At 46.5% G+C, this 21,157-nt stretch overlaps 1 protein-coding gene across 3 annotated transcripts in view; it reads right to left on the bottom strand.

The window, feature by feature from the left end:
• The window catches only part of VOPP1 (VOPP1 WW domain binding protein), a 140,669-nt gene that overhangs the window by 53,906 nt on the left and 65,606 nt on the right, over nt 1-21,157 (bottom strand). For all 3 annotated transcript variants that reach the window (XM_073886910.1, XM_073886909.1, XM_025853150.2), the window contains exons 3-4: nt 13,334-13,411; nt 7,933-8,069 (exon numbers count right to left, since the gene is read on the bottom strand). In XM_073886910.1, the coding sequence (XP_073743011.1) occupies nt 7,933-8,069; nt 13,334-13,411 (215 nt within the window). The remainder of the gene's footprint in view (nt 1-7,932; nt 8,070-13,333; nt 13,412-21,157) is intronic.

The raw sequence follows: 21,157 nt of genomic DNA, 5'->3' as shown, positions 1-21,157 counted from the left end.
TGTTTCCTGACCCGTTAATCTTCGCCATTCTGACAGGTGTGAGGTGGTATCTCATTGTGGTTTTGATTTGTATTTTGTAAGGGTTAAAATATTAATACACAACAAAGAGCAAGCAGAAAAACATTTTAAAGTATTTCCCCAAGACATTAAAAGTCTTAAAAAAAAAAGACGAAATGTATTAGAGGACACTGAAAGTTTATAAAAGGTCAACTGAAAAGGTAAAAGGCAGATCAGGTGGAAAATGCATGTTGTATTATTTTTGCTGAAGTTCCATATGCAACCCGAATATGTAAGATAAGAGAATAAAAATTTCAAACTTCATAATTTTTAACTTCAGGATCTACAGCTTCCACATTTTTCTGTTAGATCAGAGGTCAGGAGTTACTACTGCTGTCATTCTGCTTCGCTGTCCTTCTTGAGGAGCCCAGAGGCAGGGGCCGTCTGTTTGATCTCCACTGTATGCACTTGGCTAAGCACAGCACTTGGCACACAGTGCATGTGCTTGAAGCACATTGACAGGTGACAGAAGGAGACTTTGTGTGTACAAAACATCATCTGGGGACCTCTCTGCAACAAGGAGCCCTCTGTCTAGTTTGGCCCAAGTCTGCCCTTACTTCAGCTCTGAAAGGACTAATCACAGCCATTTTGAATACATTTAGGGAGAAAAGTTCATGATGACAGGCCTGTGAGGCAGTCAGGACAGATGAAACAGCAGACCTGAAAGGTAATCTAAGGATCTTAAATGCAAATGAAGTGAGTGGGAACAGTCTGTCCGACTAGCTTTGCACTTAGGAACCACGTAAGGAGCACACTTCAAACGCGTGTCATCTTCCCTTAAGTATGAGTGGTTTTTAAGAACGTGCACTGGGCAGGAAAGGGGATCAAACTCTGTCTTTGCTCTGTCATTGGCAGAGCAGAGAATAATAAGCATGTGCTAGAAGTTTCTGTCCCCGATGATCAAAGATTATAAATGGCAACATTGCTGTCATTAAAGTAACAATATGAACTGCCTACCAACAGGGCAGGCTATAAAAAATGCCTTTCCTTTTGCATTGCATTGCACTCTGTGTGAAGTGTGTCATCTATCTGTAGTAGCTAAGGATATTAAATGTTTTTATGGGGGGAAAAACCCTCACATTTTCAAATGGCAGGAAAAAAATTAAGCTCCTATTTTTATATGGTAGAACATTCTAGATGTATGTACTTTATATGAACTGAGTAATGCAAATCATACAAAATAGCAATTGAGTTGTCACAGAAAAGGAAAGGGTGGAATCAAAGTTAGAAAGAATTACCAGAGTAAGAATGACAGGAAGAGTAAGACACAGAAGCAGAAAATCAGAAAGACAGACACATGGAACTTTCTGGAAAAAATATTTCTGGTTAGCAAGGAGGAACTCCATGCTGTGAGGCCATAATCTCAAAACCACACCTCCTCCCTCGCCCTAATTATCTGGTCAGCGAGTCACCTTCTGTCATCCGGGATGAACCGGTAAGGAGTATTCCGGTAGCTGTGAAAGTATGTATTAGGACACTGGCATTTGTGACTTTTAAACAAACAAATATTTCCAGTTATTTTCTTTTACCAAAACCATAAATTCTGAGATGATTTCATCCTGAAGGGGGTGCCCCAGAGCACCACAGTGGAGGGCCATGGGTGAGACTCCCAGGGGAGCACAGGGCTCCCCCAGCCCAGGGCAGCTGGTAGAGCGTCTCTTCACCCAGTTTCTTCAGAAAATAAACAACGTAACCCTTAGAGCTGCCGAGGTTAGAGATGGCAACAGGCTGTCCGATCTCCGTCTCCACACACCTGAAGCACTGTCACACTGACGTAGAATCATGCTTACCCCACCTGCTCTAAAAAAAGAGATCGTCCCCAGAACCAAAGCAGCTCTGTTCGTGGTTCAGCTCTGTCAAACATACTCCCTGCTGTTTCCATTTTCCTGCAGTTGGCGTCATGCAGTCGGACCACTAGAGTCACTGCAGGTCACGGCAAGTATAAGACTGAGCCATTAGAACTACCAGAAAACCATCAACAAACTCACCATAAATGCAAATAACGCAAGTGTACCTCCTAATGGAACACTGGATGGAATACTCCATCTTCTTCTGTTTTATTATTTTTTTAAATCAGTGTTAGTCACATTAATCAGTATTAAAGGAAACCATTTTAAAAGAAAACAAGCCACATTAACACCACAGATGTCATTATTGCTTATTCTCTCTGATCTCTCTCTGTGCGTTTCTGTGATTACACAGTCAGAATCCACACTCTCAATAACACACCACCCACCGCCCTCCTCCCCAAATAAGGACAAGCTTTATTCTTGTCTTGCCACAGTTACGTGGCCTTGATCTTCACTATTAACTCTGGTGACCACAAAATATCCTATAAAGAAGAGAGGCCATAATTGAATCTTCTTCTTCTTTTTTTTTTTTTTAAAGATTTTATTTATTTATTTGAGAGACAGTGAGAGAGAGAGAGTGAGCACATGAGAGGGGGGAGGGTCAGAGGGAGAAGCAGACTCCTTGCTGAGCAGGGAGCCTGATGCGGGACTCGATCCCGGGACTCCAGGATCATGACCTGAGCCGAAGGCAGTCGCTTCACCAACTGAGCCACCCAGGCGCCCCAAAGATTTTATTTATTTATTTATTTGAGAGAGAGAGAGAGAAACAGCACGAGAGGGGGGAGGGCCAGAGGGAGAAGCAGGGTCCCCGCTGAGCTGGGAGCCCGATGTGGGACTCGATCCCAGGACCCCGGGATCATGATGAATCTTCTTCTTGGTGGCCCCCTTCGCCCCCCCTTCCCTACATTCATCTCGTGCACACCAAGTTCAGCTGAGACCACCACTCAGGGTTTCCTGAAATTCAGCCCCCGCTAACCTCCAGACCCACAGCCCTGCTTTAGCCAAGGTTTTTATGTTTTTTCTTTTCCCATGGTTCTAAAAGTTCTTCTTTTCTTCCAGTTTTATGGAGGTGTAACTGACACAGACCATCGTATAAGTTTTAAGGTATAAACATAATGATTTGATACATATATGTTTATATTGCAAAATGATCACTACAGTAAGTTACTTAACATACCACCTTGCATGGCGGCATCTTTTTTTCTTTGTGATGAGAACTTCGAAGATCTACCCTCTTAGCAGCTTCCAAATATGCAATAAAGTATTAACTATAGTCACCATGCTGTGCATTACATCCCCAGCCCGTATTAAACTTATTACTGGAAGTCTGTACGTTTTAACCCTCTTCCCCAACCCCCTCTTTCTACAAGTTCTTGAAGGGCAGCAGTGACGATATCTTGGTCCTGCATCTCCTCCTGTATGAACACAGTGGAGGCTGCCTGTCAGCTCGTTTTCTGAACGAAGGAAGGAAGTCTATCTTTCCTCTACCCAGGAGGACGTATCCATGGGCCCTGCCAGCTAGCATGATGTGGGAAGATTCGGGGCGGGGGGCTACAGCATTTAGGGAGCTCTGACTTTCTCCGGTCACATGTCGGCTACCTCCGTATATAAAGACGAACTAAAGCGAGGAGTGCTGCTCTTCATCTGATTCCATTTTTCAGATTAAGCGCCTACCTAGACTCAGAAAGGACAGGGGCCCACTGTGATCTCAGAGGCCTGAGGCCCCCTAATGCCCTGTCCAGGTGCCTTTTTTTGTTCCCCAAACCACAGCTTCTCCAACAGCCCTCAGTTAGCTCAAGGCCCAAATGAGCCAATGGGAGGCCTTGGGCTTCAGCCTTTGTTTCTTTTGGGAGCCCTACCTTTGAACTTCAGTTGCATACCTAGTTTGTCTGTCTCTTTCCCCAGGGTCTTGCTCCCACCTGCATCAGCCCCCTAAAGCCACGATGCTGCCACAGTCCTCCCTGTGCCCCCGTCAGGAGCCATCTCTGCAATGTGTAGATCTGCTTTTCCTCACTCAGCCGCACTGGACTGGGATGCTGGTCCAGATGGAACACCGCTGTGTGCCCCTCTGCAAACCAGGATATGAGCCGCTACCCTCCCCCTGTCGTCCTGTGCATGAGTATGGGTTCTCGAAGACCTTCTGCTTGTTCTTCTTCACAAACAAGCAAAGCTCACCAGAATCCACTTCCCTTCCCGCAGGCCAACAGAAGAGAAATGGAGCCACCCCAGCAAATTCACAAACACGTGTGTTTTCCTGAGCACCCAGCAGTCTATTCCTGGGCGTAATATTTATCCTGTGAACCTACCGTGTAATGTTAGTTCACTGAGTTTCTCTTCCTACGCTGCCGAGACCTGCATGGCCTTCTCCCACTGCACATCCCCAGGGGCACAGTGCCCTGAGCGTTACAGGATCTCAACAAAGTGCTGCAGAGGGGATGAAGCCCACCGACAGCATGAGATGGGTATCTCCACCTGAATCACTAAAAAGCCAACAGACCCTATTTTTTTTTTTATGACTAGTTCTAAAGAATCAAATCAAAGGACTTACATTGCTTCCAAGCTCAGCGCTGTGACCAAATGACACAGACCTTGATCTTGTAGTGCAATTACGGAAACCGCCCAACCCCCACGGAACACAAGCAAACCCTCTTCTCATTCGATGCCCTGCTATATTTTGGGATTGGCGATTGCATACTGCTACAGGCCCACATGAAGCGTACAAATGGAAGAAAGAAGGTGATGACTCACTGCAGAGACGTAGGAGCACCCAAATCAGTGTCTCTCGACAGGTGGTGAATGACGCAGCTCCAGTGTGGATGCATCATGGGAGGTCTTGGAGAAAATGAATGGCCCCCATTTCTCTGGATGCCTCCAACCACAAGGTAGCACGGGGTCAAACCACACTCCCCGAGACGCTTAAGTGCCTGTGCTTCATCCCCAACAGCTGCTCCCTGGCGTTTCTGATCTTTCTCTGCTGTCTATAAAGGGACAGTTTTGTACTGGGGACTCTCCTACATTTATGCCACCTTCAGTAGTATCCTGCGGGGGTGGGAGGGGGGTGTTGTGGTCACAGGACAGACAACAGCTGTTTGGAGCTCTGCAGCTCCAGAGACCTGGAGGGCGTGTTAAAGGCTGGTGGGAAAAGAAGACCACAGGGGCCTCTCTGCCCACCTCCTGGCCCCTCACTACTCCCCTGCTCACCCCCACTTACACATTCATTCCCATCTACCCATACTGCAGAGAGCCTCCCACATACATGGCTTCCCCGCATCCTGACCTTTTATGCCACAGGTCTCACCGTGGTTGGTGACTAGATAGTCATTTGTGCAATCACACAGGCTCTCACACACAGTTGTGCAAACGACGCAATGCAAAAGCGGGTGGGTGAGCGCTGGAACCCAGGCTCGCTGCGGTGTCCCATGTCCCTGTTGCACCTCAGCAGCTGTGCAGTATATATGGGCTGAAGGAGCACTTCAAGCCGGCCAGGGCTCCAGGCTCTGAGGGCGGCCACAGTAAATCCCGACCCCAGGCTGACCAGTTCACTCAGCTGCCTGGTGCCTGAGATGTAAATCCTACTGAAGCAGGGCTCGGTGGGGGGACCAAAGTATACACAAGGGATTAAAACTCACCACAATCAATGCTGTTAAAGCACTTGGCAAAGCACCCACGAGAGAAAGGCAATGAAGGGCCTGGGACAATTTCACTCAGGGGGCATTTACCAGGCAAACAGAGGGCATGTGCAGCATCTCATAAGACGGCAGGGCTTGACGGAGCAGGTGGCTCACACAGGGCACTGAGCAGAAGCGAGGCCATGGGGGGAGGGATAGGTTGTAAAGGCTTCTGAGTCCTCGGCTAAGGAGTGTGGACTTGCAGGGAGCAAAGTGAGCTGGCAGAGAACCTTAAAGCCGAAGAATAACATGACCTATGTGCTTTTTAATTTTTTTTATAAAGAACTTTCTGGTGGCACTGTGGTAGACAAAGAGCTAGACGATATCAGTGACTGGGAAACTTTCAGCAGCCATTGCTCAGGGGTAAGAGTCTGAAATAAGACCTGGTAGGATCTGATACCTATTTACTGGGTGTGGCTGATAAGGGGACTGAGGACCCCAGGCAGGGAGCACCGAGATGCAGAATGAGGAGAGATGGCACACACAGGCAGCTGGGGGCTCCACCTGCTCACCGCATTCACCCTGACAGGAAAGGAACGGCAGACCTGACACTTGGCCAGCACTGTGGGCAAAGGACATGTGGCATCTCGCATCTGTGGCCACGTGGGGGGACACGGACTGCTTTTCCCTGCGCTACAGATTGACATAGTGATCACAGATAGAAGAAGAGGAAATTTGTGAGTGTTTGGCCCATTTCTCTGATTTACTGTTTCGTTCTTGGAAAAGAAAAAAAAAAATCAAAGGACTGACTCAAATTAATCCAGATGAAATCTAATTTTGCGCCCTCCCCAATTTTAACTGGAAATTTGCACCTCACCCTATGCTAGGGAGCACATTTAAAGCTATTCAGATATTTCCAAATATGAAAGAATAAAGTCCATTTACACGTGAAAAGTCATACTATCCTGACTGAAAGTTTAAGTACAGCAACCTCTGAACTGTTATGGAAAATCCATATTCAGATCTTTTAGTAACATTTAGAAAAATAATAAAGATTATTCTTTAAAAAAAAACCGGGGAGTATCTGGTGTAAAAGAAGTAATCAACAGATGTCCATCTCCACTCCCTTTGCATCTTGAGAACAGCACGTCCTCCATGCGAACAGGAGAGAGAAAACTTTTTACACTAAATTCCCCTAATTTAAAAAAAACAAAAACAAAAACACTTTTTTGAGTTATGCCTGACATACAAAAAGCTGAATGTATTTAATGTATACAATGCGGTGAGTTTGGAGATAAATATATATTGTGAACTCATTAGCACAATATATGCCATAAATCTATTCACTACCTCCAAATTTATTATTATGATAAGAACACTTAATATAAGATCTACCCTCTTCACAAAATCTTAAGTTAACAGTGCTGTTAACTATAAACCCTACACTGTATAGCACATCTCTAGGATGTAAAAACCATGGCAGGAACTGCTCCCAGAATTCTGTCTACTTGTCGTGTGCAATCAATAGAGAGCACCCCTGCCCTCCACTCCCCAGGGGGCAACTGTGACAGACAGCAGGAGAGCAGGGTGCACGGGAGTGATGCCTGCCACGTGGCCTCAGCACACAGTGGCCGAAAGACAGGACCTCGAATGAGCAATGCCTCACCACCCCTCTATCCCTTCCTCCTCAGGAGGTTCCCTCAAAGGGAAGGAAAACATCTCACATCTCACATCAATGTCAAAAATAGGGAACCAGCCTATGTCCCAAGGGAAGCTTGCATTCACCCACCACCGTCCCTGAGAGTTTTTAGATAGTTAAAGCAATTTTGTAAGAATTAAGAAACCACCAATTTTTTTTGACTCTGTGGCCTCACTTTGGGTAATGTTCCCTAACTAGGCCAAATGTAACTTGTACAGAAATGTCTCTAGCAGCACTGTCTATAAGTATTCAGAATACGAGTAAATTGCATCAATACTTGTTGAATGAATGAAAAAACAAAACAAATGATCAGCAATGACAGACTATCTGAGCAAATCACCATTTAAAGTGGCATAATTAATATTTAGTCCAGACGCATTATAAATAACAGGGACACTACTGTTTGTACATAGGAATTTCTACATGGAATGATTTTTAAGGAAAAAGAGCAAACGACATGCATATGTGAACGGCATAAATATGCATAAAAGGCACACCACTATTTAGGTAAGAATATGAGGTAACAGAAATACAATCCAATAGATGCTGCATTTTCCCTTAGCACAAATGCACGGTAAGGCTGATCCTCAGAACTTAAATGAATAAACATGGCCTGAATTTTTTTCTTCTAGCAGACATGGCAGCAGGGACCTTTTCAAATGCTTGCAGGGGACACAAACACTGCAGAGAGGAGACAAGGACAGACGGACGGGCTGACCTGGCGCGGGGTTCGGGGGCTGCCTGGTGTAGGACACGTTGAACGCAGGCTCCTCGATCAGCGGCGGGGGGTACATGCGCCTCCGGATAAAGAAGCCAGCTCCGCAGCAGAAGAGCACGCCCATCATCAGGAGGAACCTGAGCAAGAGCACAGTGGTGAGGTGGTGCTTGGGGCAGGCAGTGGCTTGGCCCAGGCTCAAAGGCCCTAGGAGTCGGGGGTCCGCCAACAGGGACTCGCGATGCAGGGGTCACAGGGGCTCAGCATCTGGCTCCTCAGGCTGGCCTTCCCTTGACGTTTCTACCAGGACATTCTTGGGTGGATAACACCTGGGAGACTTCTGGGACACCCCTGAACAGAGCTCTCTTGGCTTCTCAGTGTGAGTCAGTTGTGTTCAGGGGTGTCCCAGAAGTCTCAAATGCTCCAAATGGTTAGCTGCCTTCAAAGGGTTGGTGCAATCACTTCCCGTCCATGGCGCTGACCTCAATTCAAAAAGTTCCATCAAAACGGGAGATGCCTTCTCAATCTCGTTGGGCGCAGGCCGTGGCTGATCCGGCTTTGCCTCCCTGTCCATGTCCCCCACTTCCCATTCTTCACCGGCAAAGCCACAAGGATAAGCACTTTTATCCTTCCTAGCAGTTTTCTCTCCATTATTACAGGAATACTGACAAAGAGATTTTAAATGGTGGCCTACCTAGAGCACACCTTAATTACAGAAACACTACAGGACTAGAGGAAATACAGTCGATAAAAAAGCTGCAGATGTGAAATCTCTAAGGATGGCTGACATTCTCCTACCGTGACCTTAAAGTCTAACAAGCAGTAGAGCTGACTGCTTTAATGACAGAATCTTTGTCCAACTCATCTAAGACTTCTCAGAGACTGTCACGTTGCTGGCATTCAATAAATGACTGACAAATGAATAAATGGCTTCTTCCCACCTCACGTTTGCGCTGTATCTTGTCTTTCTAGAAACAAGGGAAGTCATTCTGAGAAGAGCCAAGCTGCCTGTCCTGCACACACACAGCTGGGAAACTCTGACATTACTATGGGACTCATGGAATCTTCCCGAACCTCACCCAAGATACCCACACTATGTGGGCAGCTTACTGCCTTGTGAAAGATGAACATGGGGCAGAGACGCTGCATCATGGTTAAAGGCATCTGACCACACATGAGTGAAATTTAGAGAAAAAGCAGACAATAAAGATTTTAAGAATATTAATACGATGCTAGGTGTAAGTCCATCAGTCAGTCAATAAGTATTTACTGGACAACCTTGGAACACGGAGTAGGAAGAAAGATCAGAGGCACAAGACAGGAAATGGTTCAGGAAAGGGCTGAAATTGTGGCTTTCTGACCTGCCTTCTAATTCATTATTCATTCAACAATTTTTAAGCAGCTGCTCTGCTCCCAGCACCACGTTGTGCATTATAGAGAGTAAGGTGAGTCCCTCCCCACCAGTTAAACCTGAGTTCTGGTAGAGGAGGGAAACAGCAAACCACAAAGTTACAAAATCAGTGATTTACAACTCTGGTAAGTGCTATGAAAGAAAAACGAAGGTGCAATCATAGTGTGTGTGTGTGTGTGTGTGTGTGTGTGTGTGTGTGTGTGTGATATAATGTAAAATTGACCGTCTCCACCATTTTTAAGCATACAAGTCAGTGCAACAAGAGGTTTTAAACAAGGGTATGTGTTATAGTGAGGCAATCGGAAAAACTTCTTTCCCTTCAACATCTGAGCTGAGTTCTGAAGGATAGAAAGAAAGAAGCAAGCTGGAGAGGAGGAAAGGCACGTTCTAGGGGGAAAGAACAGCACCTGAGCCCCAGCAGGGAGCTGGGTGAGCAAGAGGCCCCAGGGGATGGCTGTGGGCTGCAGTCTTGGGGAGCTAAGAAATCCCCACTGTGCAGGGGCCTGCCATCTCAGCGCTGGGATGCTGGAATCACAAAGGGAACTGTTGCAGCTCTTAAAACTAATTTCCCTCGGGGGGACTCAATTATAATCTTACATTCAACGGTGGGTCCAACTGTAAGTATCTGAGCAGGAATATAAAGCACAGAGAGGCTGACTGCATATAAGGGTTTACCTTTTCAAATAACACTACCACTCACTCCCAAGAGACTCACCCCCTGGCCCCCTGGATTGGAAAATGCAGAAGCCATCTGAGATATGGGTCTGTTCCAGGAGATAAGCTGACATGCGGATTACACTATCAAATGGAATTCTTCTTCTCCTAGCCAAATAAGAACGATATTGCACCTCAGACTTTAGACGGACGGCAAGTAAGTACAAGGCAAGGACAGGACAAAGTCACACGGCAGGAGGCCAACGGCCAATATCAATCATCATCAGATTCATTCCTCATGGAAATATGAGTCTGAAAGAACTTATTTTAAGAGACAAACTGGTAAGGGACAGGGAAATGAGCTTATAGGAACAAGGAAAGAGAGAAAGCAGGACTTCAGTTAGGGAAAAGGAGTGGTAGAGCAAGAAAGGCAGTTCTTTGAAGTACCAGAGATTGATTGCTGAGCGGGTTTGGGGAGCTTTCCAGGGATTAAGAGAGGAACTTTCTGCCTTTTCTATCATCAAAAGTAAGCTGGTTTGTTCAATTCACAATTTGTTTTTTCCAATCTCTTTCTGTCCTCCCCCTAGCATGTGGTTCTCTCCCTGAACTACTACGCAGACCCAGGTGCATCCAGATCTCCTGAGTGGGAGCCCCCAGCAGCAGGGCTCATGCACGGTGCTAACCCTGCCAGGTTTCACTTTCTAGTGTGCTTCCCAGCTCTAGCAAGGGTGCTACCGGTCTAGTTTTTCTAATCCCAGTGATTTCATTCAGACTGTGTCGGTTAAAGATTACTCAAGATTTTAGAACTGGCAGGGACTTTTGAAAGTATTTTCCTCCAAAACCTTTGTTCTATGGTAAGGAGACAGACTTCCTCAAAAACAAGGTGGGACCCAGGTTGGAGGCAGCCCTTCCTTCCCTCCACGGTTCACATCCCCTGTCCCTCTCCCCCAAACACTTGCCACCCACATGAATTTCCTGCCACTCTCTTACCACATCGGCTCTTCTTATGTCTCTGTCCCATCAATGTGCTGGTCCCTTTGCACAGAACACCCTCTCTTGAGACCCAGTCAGAAGCTCTGCAAGCTTTCCTCAACTTCTCTGGCATCAGAGGCTCCATCTTGTGTTTCCAGAACACTGGTTTACAACTCTCCACCTGGGTGGCTCAGTCGGTTAAGCATCTGCCTTTGGCTCAGGTCCGAGGACAGAGCCCCGCATCGGGCTCCCTGCTTAGCAGGGAGTCTGCTTCTCCCTCTCCCTCTGCTCCTCCCCTCTGCTCATGCTCTCTCTCTTTCTCAAATAAATAAATAAAAAATCTTTAAAAAGAAACAAAACTTTCCACATATAATTACCTACTTAGACCTATCTGTCTCTTTTAGGAGACTGACTACTGTAAGTGCCTCTCCATGGGGCCCTGGTGCATACAGACACTTAATGTTTACCAAGAGAAGGAATGCATTGAGCAGAAAGAACCCAGGCATCCTTTGACTGCAGCTGGGGCACCTCAAAATTATACCTCAAGGTGTTCTCTGGCTATATCCCCACTTTAGAACCTCTTGTCAGAATATCAACACTAAGAGCTTGGCTACATCTTCTGGCATCTGGCACCCCTCATTTGATGGCACTTACAAGATGTCTCTGTGTAGGGATCCCACTAACTCACTGCATGCCATCTTACTAATGTGCCCCAACTCTGACAAGTGACTCTGGCCAGGAGCTCAATGGTTCAGGTAAAGCTTCCTGGGAAAGCCAAAAGAAAATGCTCTAGCTTCGAGGCCCTCACATTTTTCCTGGACTCTCAATTTTTTTTCAAGAGAGAGAACAAGCAAGCGAGCGTGGGGGTGGGGGAGGGGGAGAGAGAGGGAGAGAGAGAGGGAGAGAGAGAGAGAGAGAGAGAGAAAGAATCCTAAGCAGGCTCCACATCCAGCACAGAGCCCAAGGCAGGGCTCAATCTCATGACCCTGAGATCATGACCTGAGCTGAAATTGAGAGTCAGATGCTTAACTGAATGACACTCCCTGGTGCCCCTTGGACTCTCCATTTTTTAAAAAAATCACATAATACCTAAACTTTGACGAGTTTTTTTCATTTTTAGGTCAGGTTTTCTGCTGCTTCAGGCAACCTGGCATAACTTCCTAATTACTTCAGGATTCTTGCCCCAGATGGTCCTGTCTCCTTCTACTACACAAGGCCCCATGGAGGAAAATTCTGAGGGCAAGTATGCATGAAGCTAGGCAAAGCTCTGAAAGGTCACCCCCCCCCCCCCTCCTCCTTTCCCCCCCTTTTGTACTAGTCCACTCCCCCTTAAAGTGCACCCAGAGATGTTCACATTTAGAAAATCTTAGGCTAAAAAAAATTTACCTTCTATTACACAGTTTTAGGCACCAACATGGCACTTGGTTCAGTAGGGCTTGCCAGAAGCAGTGACATCAAGACAAGGGATGTCCAAACCAGCTGTTTGGGAGGCCAGGCCAGGGCCAGATGTGACAGGTGAGCTGAGCCCCCAAGTGGCTGATGCCCCATCAAGGAGGTGGTGACAGTAACAGGAAAGCAACCTTTCCTATCAAAGACAACGTGACATGTGGAATCCCCACGTACTGGTGTTTTCCCTGATGAAATGCTCTTTTGGTTTCATGCAAACCCTCTCCCGCCCATGCCCTGCCATCCCTGAGATCTGAAGCAGTATCTCTCATCTACAGAGTCAAATACATTTTCAGACATACCCCCAAACGGGCATCCCCTGAGGAGAGCAACACGCGGGGGGTTCCCGTTAAGGGAAACAGCACCCCTATCCTTCTAGGATGCTCTGTCAGCGATACTCCCTCACTCCCTCTCAAGGTAGAATTTTACAGACTTCAGACAGCTCCTGATCTCCCTCAGCAGAGCTGGAAGATCATCAGCAGGCTGTCTGTCCTGAAAGGTAGGATTCGGCTGACACGGCCGACATGGGAACGGCCTTCAGGCAGCAGAAACGTTGTACCAAGATTCGCTAACTCTGAGTCCTCCAGACAGTCATCCTCAGTTCCATCCCAGCAACTGGCGAAGCAGCTGCTGAAGGACAACACTGTCATCCCTCCCACCTTCCAAAAGATTAACTCCTCTTTCCCGGCTGCAGCCTGTGAAAATGGGAACGAGCTTTCTGCAAACTCTGTGAGCAGAAGTGCTTGTCACGAAGCCAAGCTGAACATACCTGTTTTCCTGACAGAGGCTGTCCCTGAGACGGAGAGCTCAGGTGAAGGTGATGTAATAATACGGAGTGTGGCAGAGCCCCTGGGGGGGGGGCGGGTATGGGTGACGGGTGGGAGAGCAAAGCATTCGAGACCAGGAAGAGTTGTGACCTACCAAAAATACCACAGCCTCTGTATGGAGAGGGCCCGCACGCAGCACCTGGAACCACAGCAGTCCTCGTAGGGGCGGCATCTGTGGGAGAGAGGGGGCAACACAGGCGGGTCAGTGTCCCGGCTCGGAAGGAATACCGAACCAGTCATGAGGTCCAGGCTGATTTCAGAGCAAAGGACGGGACTGGCACCGTCTCATCACAAACTGGCGGAGCTGACTGCTGTCAGTTCGGACGCCCAAACAGGAAGTACTCAGATGGACGCAGTGAGCGTCATTCAAAGTGCCATGTCTCCTATACGATCTCCATGTGCTGGATCACAGGGGCTTCCTTCTGGTGAGGCCTGTGACCAAAGACCAGCACGAAACCCATCAGCTCTGCAGCTGGAAGGAAGCTCAACCACAGACCCGCGTCCATGCGCCCTAGATCCTGCTCAGTGCCCGATCCCTGATGAGGGTCACGAGACAGCCCTACGGCACTGGCAAGTCCAGTGAGGTTAAAAGCAGAGGTTACGAAGTCAGACGACATAGGAGGGGTAGTCCTGGGCTCGCCACTTAATGGCTGTGGGGCTTCTGACAAGTCACTCAACCTCTGTGAGCCTCAGTTTCCCGTAACTGAGTTTTTGCAGTCCCAGTAAAGTGGGTGGGAGACCAGGCCCCCTTACAGTGCTGCTTTAAGTTTTAAGGCCATCATCCTTGTACGATCTGCTGACGGGACTGTCCTTGCCTTTGCTGCCCCTGGCCCTCCCCAGTGCCTGAGGCTGGGGGCCCTGCGGGACACAGGCTGTGCTCAGGGGCTGTTCCTCCCCTGGAATTGCTCTGCCCATTCAAGGCCCTCAGGACGCAGTGTGGACTCTAAAGAGTTACGTTAGCTTCCTTTAATAGTCCACTCCCCAACCTTTTTTTGGAAAAGAGAGACTACCGTGAAAGCTGAAGCCCCTTGGTTCTGCACGTTGGTATTTATAGAGACACTTTCACTAGTGACTTGAGTCCAAGCGGTAGTAGGTGGGGAAAGGGAGCAAAGTGGATTGTTTCTCAATAATACTACGTGATCATATAGTTGTGATCTAGGTTCCTGCCAGTTTTCTTCTCTTAAAAATTTAAGGAGGAAACATTCCACGTGTTTGGAGGAAGAGAGTGCTAAATGTGATTTTTTTTTTTAAAGCAAAAACACAGCTTCCTCTAGCTGAAATAGTTGCCAGTTCAGAAGTTTTTTTTTTCCTTTTGGAATAAAATAATACTTCAAATAAAAAAAAAAATAGCTGGGAGAAACACACAGTTTGATCCAGGATCTTGGACACTGAATTTGTAGATAATTCCAGTACAAATTGGCTTGTTTTATGAAGAAAAATGTGTAGAAGATAGCTCCCTAGGAAATATAAGTGAAGACCAGTCGAGATGGAGAGTTATGAGTTCAGTGAAACTCAGCAAAGCTGAGCTCCAATGCCGTTTCTCCTTGGTTGGCTCCCAGGGTTTGTGTCTGTGTTTTTAAACACCCAGCACCCGACTGCTGCTAAATCCTCTATCATTTCAAGGACAAACTGAGCTGAGAGACTCCCGCTGAACCACCACCACCACCACCACCACCACCACCACCACCAGAACCACGCACACACACATTCTCCACATGATACACGTTTTCACATCCAGTCCTCCCACAGCCCACAAACATGAACTTGTACGTACTAGGTAGAACTCGTTATGATTCCTATGAGATGCTCCCATAAGTTGGTGACAGAAGGTAATCTGTTTAACTTGCTTTAATCAACCAACAGATAGCAGAGCACCAAAGTGTGTGCTCAAAAATGCTGCCAGTCGAACAAAGAAAAAAAGAGACAAACAAAAAACAGGCTCTTATCTACAGAGAATAAACGGGTGGTTGCCAGGGGGGAGCTAGGCCGGGGAATGGGGGATAGGTGATGGAGATTTCGAGTACACTTATCGTGATGAGTAATGCGTAGAATTGTTGAATCATTATATTGTACACCTGAGACTAATGTAACACTGTATATGAATTCTACTTGAATTAAACAATTTAAAAAAACGCTGCTGGTTCTTACAACCTATGCACCCATCAAAAAGCCACTAAGGTGCTACTAGGAACTTGCTGGATCCTGGGGGGTGGAGCAATGAAAAGCCAGACAGAAGTCCCTGCCATGGAGAAGCTTTCTTTCTAGAAGAGAAAGACAAACAAGAAAAATATGAACTATGTTGGACAGCAATACGTCCTACTCTGGTGAAAAGGAAAGTAGAAGCTGGAAGGTTGAAAGCGAGGGAGACGGGGTGGTAGGTAATACAAGTTCAAACAGGGTGTTCAGGGATGACTCACTGAGAAGGTGACACCTGAGTGGAGACCACGCAGAAACCCGGCCTGGCAATGACCCGGCCTGGCATGAGGCCCTCAGTGTTGGTGGAGGAGTGCTGGCCCTCCAGTCCTAGCGCTCACACACCATGGCTGCATTGTGGGAAAGAACGGTTAAGCACAGAATGTGAGGGGAAATGAAGTGCCCCGTTCAGGGGGCTGGGGGAATCTGGGCCAGGGCTGGACCAGCAAGGACCCCCTACCACCCAAACAGCGCACTCTGCTCGTGTGATGCACAGCACTGTCCACAGGAACTCCTTGGTGCCCTCCTCCTCAAGAATCTCAATGGTCTTGGGTGACCAGTACATGTGTGCGTGTGTGCGTGTGTGCATGTTTGTGCACATCTGTGTGGAAGAAGGGGGGGAGTATTCAAGGGAGAAAAAGGACCTCCTGCTTTTAGGGTAGGTGGTGTTCAAACAATTAATGGTAAACAAAGGAGATTAAACTATTTTCTATCACGAATCTGTAAAGAGAAGAATCCTCAGCAATTGTGTCAGATTCATGATAACTGTGATGCTGTGATGGGCAGGATTATAGATGGCCCCAATATCCCCACCCCTTAGAGAACATGGCCTGCGTGATCCTGGAGGATCCCATGAATATGATGGAATGGCCATGCCCACAAGTATGGTATGCTACGTGAGGTGGTATGTAATGTAAGACTCTCCTGCTGGCTTTAAGAAGTAGCTGCTGTGTGGTAAGACGGCCATGTGGCTCGGACTGGGGGTGGTCTCCAGGAGCTGGGTGCAACCCCCAACCGGCCAGCAAGGGAACGGGGACAGCCTGACAACCACAGGAACTGGATTCTGCCAACAACCTGCCTGAACTTGCAGGAGAACCCCAAGCCACAGATGAGGACCCAACTCGGCCAACTCCTGATTTCAGCTTCATGAGAACCAGAGCAAAGGACCCCTAGTGGCTGTTGTGCCTAGACTTGTGATCTATAAAAATTATAAGATAATAAATACATATAGTTTCAATCTGCTAACTTTGTAGTAATTTATTATGTAGCAACAGAATACTAATACAAACAAGAACCAAAGCTTACAGGTTATGAGAGCACTTCTTACATTCTAGATACCAGGTCAGGTGCTTTACCACTATCTCATTTAACACTCAGAGCATCCACACACAAGGGAAGTATTATTAGCCTCATGTTTGAAGGAAGCTCAGAAAACAGGGCATTTGGGACATCATGCCTCATTTCAGTCCAGGGCACTATCTGCTAAAGCCAAGAATGGACTGGCCGGCGTTTCAAGAAAGTGTTCGGCAGACACTGCCTCTTGGGTAATACTGAGTCTGCCATTACCAAAGGGTAACTTCTTTGTCCCCACTTCTTCCTTGGCCCTGCTTTTACAAGCTGCTATGGACCGATCCATTACAGTGATGGTGTGTGGGGACTATACTTATTAAGAGTGACTCCACAACCATTTGGCTCATGTGAATGAACCAACTGGAAGAGACAAAGAGAAGCAAGGCAGTGAAGGGATGCCTAAGAACCAGCAAAAGAGGCTGAGAAGATGTCGAAGGTGAAGGTGAAGTTTAATGTGGTGAGAGCCATTCCCAGAGGGCAAATCAAGCCCGAGGAAGTCGGAGGGATATTCAGCAAGACTACAGAAACCGAGACAATGTGAAACAAGCACTGAATCCTCAGGCAAACGGCAGCGGGTCCCCGGGACAGAGCCTACAGACAGAAATTCGGCAACCATTCTTTAATAATGCCTGTAGGGGTTCTTGCTTTAACTTGGAACTGTATATTGACCACAGAGATTCCCCAAAATGCCTATACCACCCTATATCAAGAACTCTCTACAACTGGCAGATAACTTAATCATAAAAGATAGAAATAATGCAGTAAGAGGTGATATTAGGTAAAAGTATGATGTTCATTTGGAAAGAATTACCAGTGCTACGACAATATTATACATCAGAACAGTGTTTTTCAACTACTGTGACCCACTAGTGGATTGTGAAATCAAGTTGGTAGGTTGTGATATCCATTTTATAAAGGTAAAGACTGATTTAAAAAAATCAGAGGGTGTCACATACAAGAACTGTTTTGTGAAATTGATCTTTTGCTCACATATACACCCATACAGATAGGTGTGTACTAGGTCGCAACACAAAGGATATTTCTTCAAAGCTTCTGCTGTTGTAAGCCCCCAAAATGGACAAGCCCAAGTTTCTGTTGTATCTAGATGAGCTTCTTTCGTCCTCCTGGTAGATTGAGGGCAGCTTTCAGGTCCAACTAGAAGGTTACTTCCCGTTGTCAATGGTGGTGGGCTAAAATAAAGTCTTGTTTTTAGGTCCCCCATGACCTCTGCCTGGGTGACACTGGTCAAATGGCTGTTGCATTTTTATTCCTAATTCTGAAAGATGCCTTGCAATGATTAAATTCTAGAAGATGAAACTCTCATGAAGGCCCTCTCAAGTGGGAATGCCCCCTGCTTACCCACCTACTTATGAGCACCCCCTGAAGGAGGGCTGGAGGTGGCTGTGGTGGGCTGGAGGACAGAGATGGCAGATACCTGCAGCTTATGAGAAATGAGACTGTTCATCTCTCCATTGCTCTACTGGAACCATGAGGTTTCCTGTGTCCCTCCCTCTGGGCTTTGCCCCTAACTCTAACTAGAGCTGCCTCAGGCACAGTTCAGAGCTGATGGACTCAGGGAGTCCATCCAATTTTGGTAAATGTAAACTTGGAAAAAAAAAAAAAAAAAAAAGGAAAGCAGGTATAGGGATAAACATTTGGTGAATGGATCATCTTTCAAGAGCTGATTTTGATAAAATGCTTCCCTTTCACACCTATACTTACAAGCAAGCATTTGCTACTTTGAAACCTAATCCCCTGCAGCATCCTATTTCCCAGGTTAGAAAAAAAACGCGTAAGACTTGAACCTCTATAAGCCTCTTGTCTCTAATTCTACACACACACACACACACACACACACACACGCACTCTCTCTCTCTCTCTCTCTCTCTCTCTCTCTGTCCCCTCAGCCTGAGAATAGAGATAGAAGGATAATGATTTTGAGTTCCTAATTCAAATTACTCTCTATTGGCAAGATTCAACATCTAAGTGCTCTAGCTCTTTTCAGGATCCAAATTTGGAACACTAGCAGTAAATATTTGTTGTCAACTGATTATCTGCTTTCTTTTCTCAAAACAGAGCAAGCTTTATGTTCCCTTGTTTAGCTGAAGACCCATTCACTCCAAGCGTACTTGTTGCTCATCGGCAATCCTGGCCTGGCTCCCAGTGTGGATGCCGATGAGTGCCAACCTCTTGAAGGAGCACGTAATTACCCATAGGGTGACACTATTACCCCCTTTCTTTCTGCTACTTTTTCCCCAGTGAACCTGCTGGCAAATGGGAGCCCTCAGAACATACCTACCGGCATTCCAAACAGCTGTGATTATAAAGGGAAAGTTAAGTGTAACACTGAACTGAATTAAAAGTAGTAAAACATCAACAGGCAGGCCAGCACATTAAATAAGCCATCATCTGACACATCAGGTCTAGTGCTCCCAGTGCCTAAGCCTGTAATGGCACTGGTGTTCCAAAAGACAGCTAAAGACTAACTAGGCCCACTACCTTCTCTGTGCTGCACACAGAAAAAAAATCAGGGTGGAGACAACAGAATGGAATTTTCCTTCTTGTTCTACTCTGTGTGCCACCTCTCAGACTTGCAGTGGAAAGGAACAAACATTACTTTTAAGTAAATCCACTCCTCAACATAACTAATTTTAAGTCCAGGACTCTAAAACACACACAACTGCTTCAAAGATGTAAAAACAGCATGTACATCAGCAGCATCGGGTTCCTGGTATTGCTTCCCGTTAGCCAGGTATTCTTCACTGTATCCCAGGATCCAAACACAAATTTCTGATGAGGTCAGAGAAGGGGGTGTTTATTTGTAATTAAGTACATTACAGAGATAGAATGAGACTGTCCAGCCTCTCTCGTCCAGTAAGTGATAGGTGCTGAGGTCCTGAGGATATGTAATGTAAAAGGAAGCATGAGCCTGCAGTTAGAAATGTGTCACAGCAGCGATGAAATGCAAATATGACAGGATGGCGCCCTTGGGTGTTTCAGGAGTCTGCGAAGTAAGCACACGTCACACCTGGCACCGTCCAGGAGGGAAGTGGGTCTGGGCACTGGACATGTGTTTTCTTAGCTGTTGAGTCTGAATCTCAAGAGCAGAAAAGGATTACATCCCGGGGCAGGGAATGCTCAATATTAATGAAGTCACAAAATCTTTGCAGGAAAGAAAAATGATCAGATGTTGATATGTTAACTCTTTCATGTGGCATAAAATGGTCATTAATACTTAAACCGATTCATGGAAAATCATCTCAGCCATCTGGTAGAACAACTAAAGTATCAGTTAAGTATTCAGAGTGGAGGTCTAGAGATGGAGTTTGTGGGGTCTGTTCATTTTTTTAGTGTTCAATAGAGAACAGGGCATGGTTAACAAATGACAACTTTAGAGTTTTAAGTAACTTCCCATCAACATCGTGTCATTTAAAATGCCAATCTATCCCATTACCTGCTGGATTAAGTCTCAGTGAACCATTCCCTTCCTTTAAGTTTCTGCCAGTACAACTCATTTTCCTCATCCGACCTCAAGCTTCTTAGTATGACAGGTGATCTGGTCTCCCGAATCATATACTTCATGTTGCTTCTTACACTACTTTTAGTATCATCTGTTTGCTCCCACAGAGCAAAGCACACGGCAGATGCCTGAAGAAGACTTACTGAGTCAGAATTAGGGAAAGCATTCAGCATTACCTGTGAGAAACTGGACTCCCTGGAAAAATGAAACACAGCCCCACAAGGTTTGGAGAGAACTCCAAAAGGTAAGTAAAGCTCTGAGGGGACAGAGCAGAGGTCAGCTTGATCCTCAGCATAGCCGATGCCCCTGAGGCATCTCCTTGGCCCGTCTCTTCAAGAGCTCTGTGCCTTGCTTGTATGGAGGACGCTGGCCTCTGACCACAGGCCATGATGGACTTTCCTTTCCACTTTCTCACACACAGGCTGTCCGCTCCCTACTGCAGGATCCTGAAGGTACATGCCTTTCATGGTTTCAGGGCGTTCCTTCCTCATGTAGAATCCATGACTGGCCCTCACCGGTCCAATTCCCACCTTACAGTGCCACCACAGAATGAGTGGCCCTGTCAATGTCTGAAAGAATTCTCATGGTTTCCAGAGCCTTCTTTTCTCCAGGAAAGGGTTAAGGATAGTTTTCGTACAGTCTCCGTTTCCTATCCTCAGGAAGAATGTCCACTCACTCTCATTTTTACACTTACTACAGCCTTAGGCATGTAGTAAGGTTTAGCATGTTTAGCAACCATATAACACAGCTGAATCATAATGACAGTCCATCAGCTAAAACTTCCAGGCTTTTTAAGATGTCCATCGACAGATGAATGGATAAAGAAGATGTGGTATATATACACAATGGAATATT

Source organism: Callorhinus ursinus, unplaced genomic scaffold (genome assembly GCF_003265705.2).
Source record: "Callorhinus ursinus isolate GAN/ISIS: 27379988/994484 unplaced genomic scaffold, GSC_fseal_2.0 scaffold73, whole genome shotgun sequence".
NCBI lineage: Eukaryota > Metazoa > Chordata > Mammalia > Carnivora > Otariidae > Callorhinus > Callorhinus ursinus.
This window is presented reverse-complemented; position numbering and strand designations above follow the sequence as displayed.